The sequence below is a fragment of the Cannabis sativa genome, chromosome 1 (assembly GCF_029168945.1).
Source record: "Cannabis sativa cultivar Pink pepper isolate KNU-18-1 chromosome 1, ASM2916894v1, whole genome shotgun sequence".
Lineage (NCBI taxonomy): Eukaryota > Viridiplantae > Streptophyta > Magnoliopsida > Rosales > Cannabaceae > Cannabis > Cannabis sativa.
In genome coordinates, this window is record NC_083601.1 from 49,958,973 (window position 1) to 49,963,688 (window position 4,716).

The following is a 4,716-nucleotide window of genomic DNA, read 5'->3' on the forward strand; positions in this document are numbered from 1 at the left end:
GGTTTCCTGTCTGTCTAGTGTCCAAAAAATGCCCTCCCAGGTTGGTGGTTACACTCTTCACCACTATCTAATTCCCCTATTGGGTCCATCACACGCGCTACAACCACGATTCCGATTCTCTTAAAATCCCCTCTTCAATTTGAAACCAAAACCCTTTTTGCGTACGCGCGTACTACTCCCACTCCCATTATATATAAATATCATAAACCTTTCTCCAATCATATCTTTCATTTCAACTCTCACGTTTCCATTTCTCACCATGCCCAATCAACTCACCTACACCGATCACTATATCGACGTCGGAGACGACACCGTCAAGACACTGGTCACCAATGCCCCTGACATGGTCGATTCCTGGATTGAAGACATCGAGCGTATCCACCGTCGCCGTCTGAATCGCCTTGTTGTCGGCCTCGACATCGAGTGGAGACCTAACTTCACGCGCGTTAACCCAATCGCCGTACTCCAGCTCTGTGTCGGCCGCCGTTGCCTCATCTTCCAGCTCATCCACGCACCCTACATCCCTAACTCGCTTAGAGAGTTCTTAGAAGCCGGCGCGTACACTTTCGTTGGGGTTGGAATTCACCAAGATGCGAGGAGGCTCATGTCGGAGAAGGGCGTTGACGTGACTACTTGCGTGGATCTCGGTGGCCTTGCGGCGGAAGTTACCGGCAACCGGAGCATGAAGAATGTTGGGTTGAAGGGTTTGGCTCGGGAGTTTCTTCAACTGAATATGGAGAAACCGCGGAACGTGGCGCTGAGCAATTGGGATGTACGCTGGCTGTCGTCTGATCAGGTACAGTACGCATGCACTGATGCTTTTGTGTCCTTTGAGATTGGGAGGGTTTTACAAGCCTGGAAATGGGGTTGAAAATGTGTTCTTAATTGCTTGTGTTTAGGGTTTTACAAGGCTGGAAATGGGGTTGAAAATGCCAGTAGTTTCTTAATGGGGAAGAACAATTTAGGGTTCTTTTGCGTTTATATTCTAATAATAACTGAACTAATGGGCGTTTCTAGAGAAGTACTTTTTCAACATTGTGGTATTTTGAATGGAAGGAATTGGAAGTTTTCTGGTTTGATGATTCAATTTTCTAGCTATATAATATAGTAGTTGTTTCTTTCAATATAACCCTTTAAAAATGCACTCCTATTTTAGCATGAAAATAATTTTTTAATCAATTTTTTTTTCATGGTCACGTACGTTATAGTTATTTAAGACATCCTGTAAAATTTTAAGAAATTTAGAATAGTTTAACACGCCGAAAATTATATTCAAACAGTGTGTTGCACGCGTGATTATTTTATTTTATACGTGTGTAAAATAGACGGTTTGAACATTGTTTTCTATATTGTAAATTATTCTAAATTTTTCGAAATTTTGTAGGATATTTTAAATAGTTATAACGTACATGAATATAAAAAAAAAAATTAGACTAAAAACATTTTCTAGATACCGAAACAAGTTAAGGATGCATCGGTACATCTCTTTTAAAGGGTGCATTTTAGAATCACCTTATAGTTTTTGTATAGAAATTAAAACTTTCTTCATAAAATTATATAACTGATATTATAGATAATATTATTTCTATGGGTAATTACGAAGGACATATTTGGAATCAATTCTGTCCAACTACATAATTATTGTATGATTAAGACACCAAACTTACCATTTTTTTTCGCAAATTGTACACATGGACTTTCTAAATACACTAACGTTTTTGTCTAACATTATTATTAACACAAAAATAATAATTCCTAATTGTTACTTAAAATCTAAACACATCTTGTGTTTTAATGTGTAATGTGTAATAAGATGAAATTTCCATTCAAAAAAAAAAAAATGTTTTATATACAATTGTTTTGAAAGGCTGGATAGTAGTTTAAGAACAAAGATTAATATTTGATGCGAGGATGTGATATATTCCAGTGAAGAAATATATTACATATTAGAGTACTATTTACTTTTTGTATTATCATGGCAAGTTGGCAAAACATTGTAGGAGAAAATACACGTTCTCTCTCTCTCTCTCTCTCTCTCTCTCTCTCTCTCTCTCTCTCATTTCAAAGTGAATCATGTTTCTTTCATTCTTTCATATATGTGTGTGAGAAAGAGGAAGAGAGAGAGAATAGCTTGTGGTCCAAGGCACTTTTCTTGGGTTGGCTTGATATAGTTTATTATTACAAGTATGTGACCCTGCAGTTCCAGGCTATGATTCATAAAATTTGATTGAGACGACAACTTTATCTTTGGTGGGTAAGTATGATCGAATGAGATTCTCAAGCATCACAGACCTCTTCCAACAATAATTAGCACATACAATTTTGCCCATCGTCTTTACTCTTTTCCCAATTCTTCACTGCTGTATGTCCCAGCAAAAAAAATTTCTCCACTGCCGTATTACATGTATTGATAGGCTTCCACTAACCTTTGTTTACAGCCGAAGGAACAGGGTAAGTAAAATAGACAGCACCACAGAGAAGTAAGGAGTGATTTGGCAAGTTAGTTGTGTGAGTTTTGATTGTGTGTATGCTTGTGAGGGTACACCCGGTTATAGGAATAAATGGGTTTTTGTTGAAATGGTGTTATCGGGCTCAATTGCAGTTTGCTGTGTTTGGTAGGTAGTCCCGTAGAGAATAATTGGTTCCCATCCTCAATTCTCTGGGCAGCGTCCATGATCTGAGCCAATCCCATTGGTTGGAGTATGTGAAGAGATCCCCTAATATGATCCTTGAGTCCCTTCATAAAACTACCTTCCAATATGTGTTCAGGTACTCCGGGAACTCTTGATGCTAGAGCTTCCCACTTCAAACGGTAGTCTCGAACCGTTGAAGTTTGTGTGATTGAGAGAAACTCCTCCGACGGAGACCCTATCGGCACTGCCCGAAATCGGTGAAGCAAAAGATGCTTCAATGTCTCCCACGAATTGATTGGTCTGCGTTGATTCTCCCACTGAAACCAGGTTAAGGCATCCCCGTCCAACCCAACAATGGCTGTTTCTAACATCATCGGCTCCGTCAATCGACAAATCAAAAAGTATCTCTCAGCACGATATACCCAACCTTTTGGGTTGTCTCCTGAAAACACGGGAATCTCCATTCTCGGCGGTCGATACTCCCCCCCGTGGTGCGGCGTTGGTTGAAATGGGTTGGGATGTGGCGGTGGATGTGGTGGGAAGTTATTCCGAGGTGGTGGCGACTGTGGGAAACGCACCTCTGGTCCTATCGGCGCCGAGGAAGATGATCCCAGTCCGTGCGTTACGGGATGACGGAATTCGTTGCTGGCCGTGGTGGTCTCTGCCGGGATTTTCCCAGCAGCAAAGAATCGGGTCAGCTGAGCCATCATGATCTCCGGAAGACGCTGAACTTCCGATCTTGTCTCCGACACTTCCTTCCCCAGCTGCGACCTCACCTATGCAATCTCCTTCTGTACCTCCGATCGTAGAGCTTCCAAGCGTTCATCCATGGCTTCACCAGTCGTGTTTTTTTTCGGTCCCATGAAATCAATGCTCTGATACCAATTTGATAGGAATTCCTGTCAAACCAGTAGCAACAACAAGCAGAAAGAAGAAGAAAATAGTGCAGAATTGATGAAAATGGCTGAATCGCCTTCTATTCGCTACCCAGGAATTCGAGAGCCTGGATCTCTCCCAACAAAGGTTACAAACAAGTCAAATTCTTCACACCTCACACATACAAACAAAAACCCCTTTATTCCTATAACCGGGTGTACCCTCACAAGCATACACACAATCAAAACTCACACAACTAACTTGCCAAATCACTCCTTACTTCTCTGTGGTGCTGTCTATTTTACTTACCCTGTTCCTTCGGCTGTAAACAAAGGTTAGTGGAGGCCTATCAAATGTCTAATAGAGTGTTAAAAATATGGTGTATTGCTATATTTTAGCATACTTAGAAAAACTATGAGTTTGTTTGGCTGTGTTTTCAGTTTTTAAAATTGTGTTTTTAAAAGTGAGAATAGAAAATAATTTTTTGTTATTTTAAAAATTTAATGGTGTTTGGCACAAATTTTTAAAAACTGTTTTTAGATTTTTTTCTTACGAATAAAAATCAATATTTTGGCATCATACCATGACATTAAGTCATTCGGGTCTAGGCTCGGGTATGGTTTCGGGTCTAGGATTCTAGTATGTGAGCAAAATATAAAATATAATATGTTAGACAAAAAAAAATTATTTTTGAAAATTGAATATAATATTTTGATGTTTTCTGTTTTCTAATTTTTTAAAACTCAATTTTTAAAAAATAGTTTTTAAAAATTTTTGCCAAACGACTCCTAATAGTTTTTAAAAACTGTTTTTAATTAGTTTAAAAAAACAGAAAACAGTTTTTAAACTATAAAGCCAAATAACCTCTATTACTCTAATGTGTTTTAAAAAATGTGCTAAATTTGGCACATGCTAAAAATTGTATTAAATTTGGCTTAAAATATAGGATTGTGCCAAATTTTACTCACAATTAATATTATTTTTTTATTTACTATAATATCACTAATTATTATGATTTATTGACTTTTATATTTTTTATTTACCATATTACTATATTTAAATAATATAAAAGAATAAAAAATAAATAATTTTTATATATTCTCAATAAAATACTAAATGACCATCAATATTATTAATTATTTTTATACTACACTTTGTTCATTAGAGTATAATTATAAATAGTGAGTTAAATATAACATAAATTAAA

General features: G+C 37.3%; 1 protein-coding gene across 1 annotated transcript; it reads left to right on the top strand.

Moving 5' to 3' along the window:
• The first annotated feature begins 222 nt into the window (after positions 1–222).
• Positions 223–1,084, top strand: LOC115707436 (3'-5' exonuclease-like). Its single transcript, XM_030635396.2, has one exon. It carries the CDS (start codon positions 260–262, stop codon positions 869–871), a length of 612 nt encoding a protein of 203 aa, XP_030491256.2. The 5' UTR covers positions 223–259; the 3' UTR covers positions 872–1,084.
• The last annotated feature ends 3,632 nt before the right edge of the window (positions 1,085–4,716 follow it).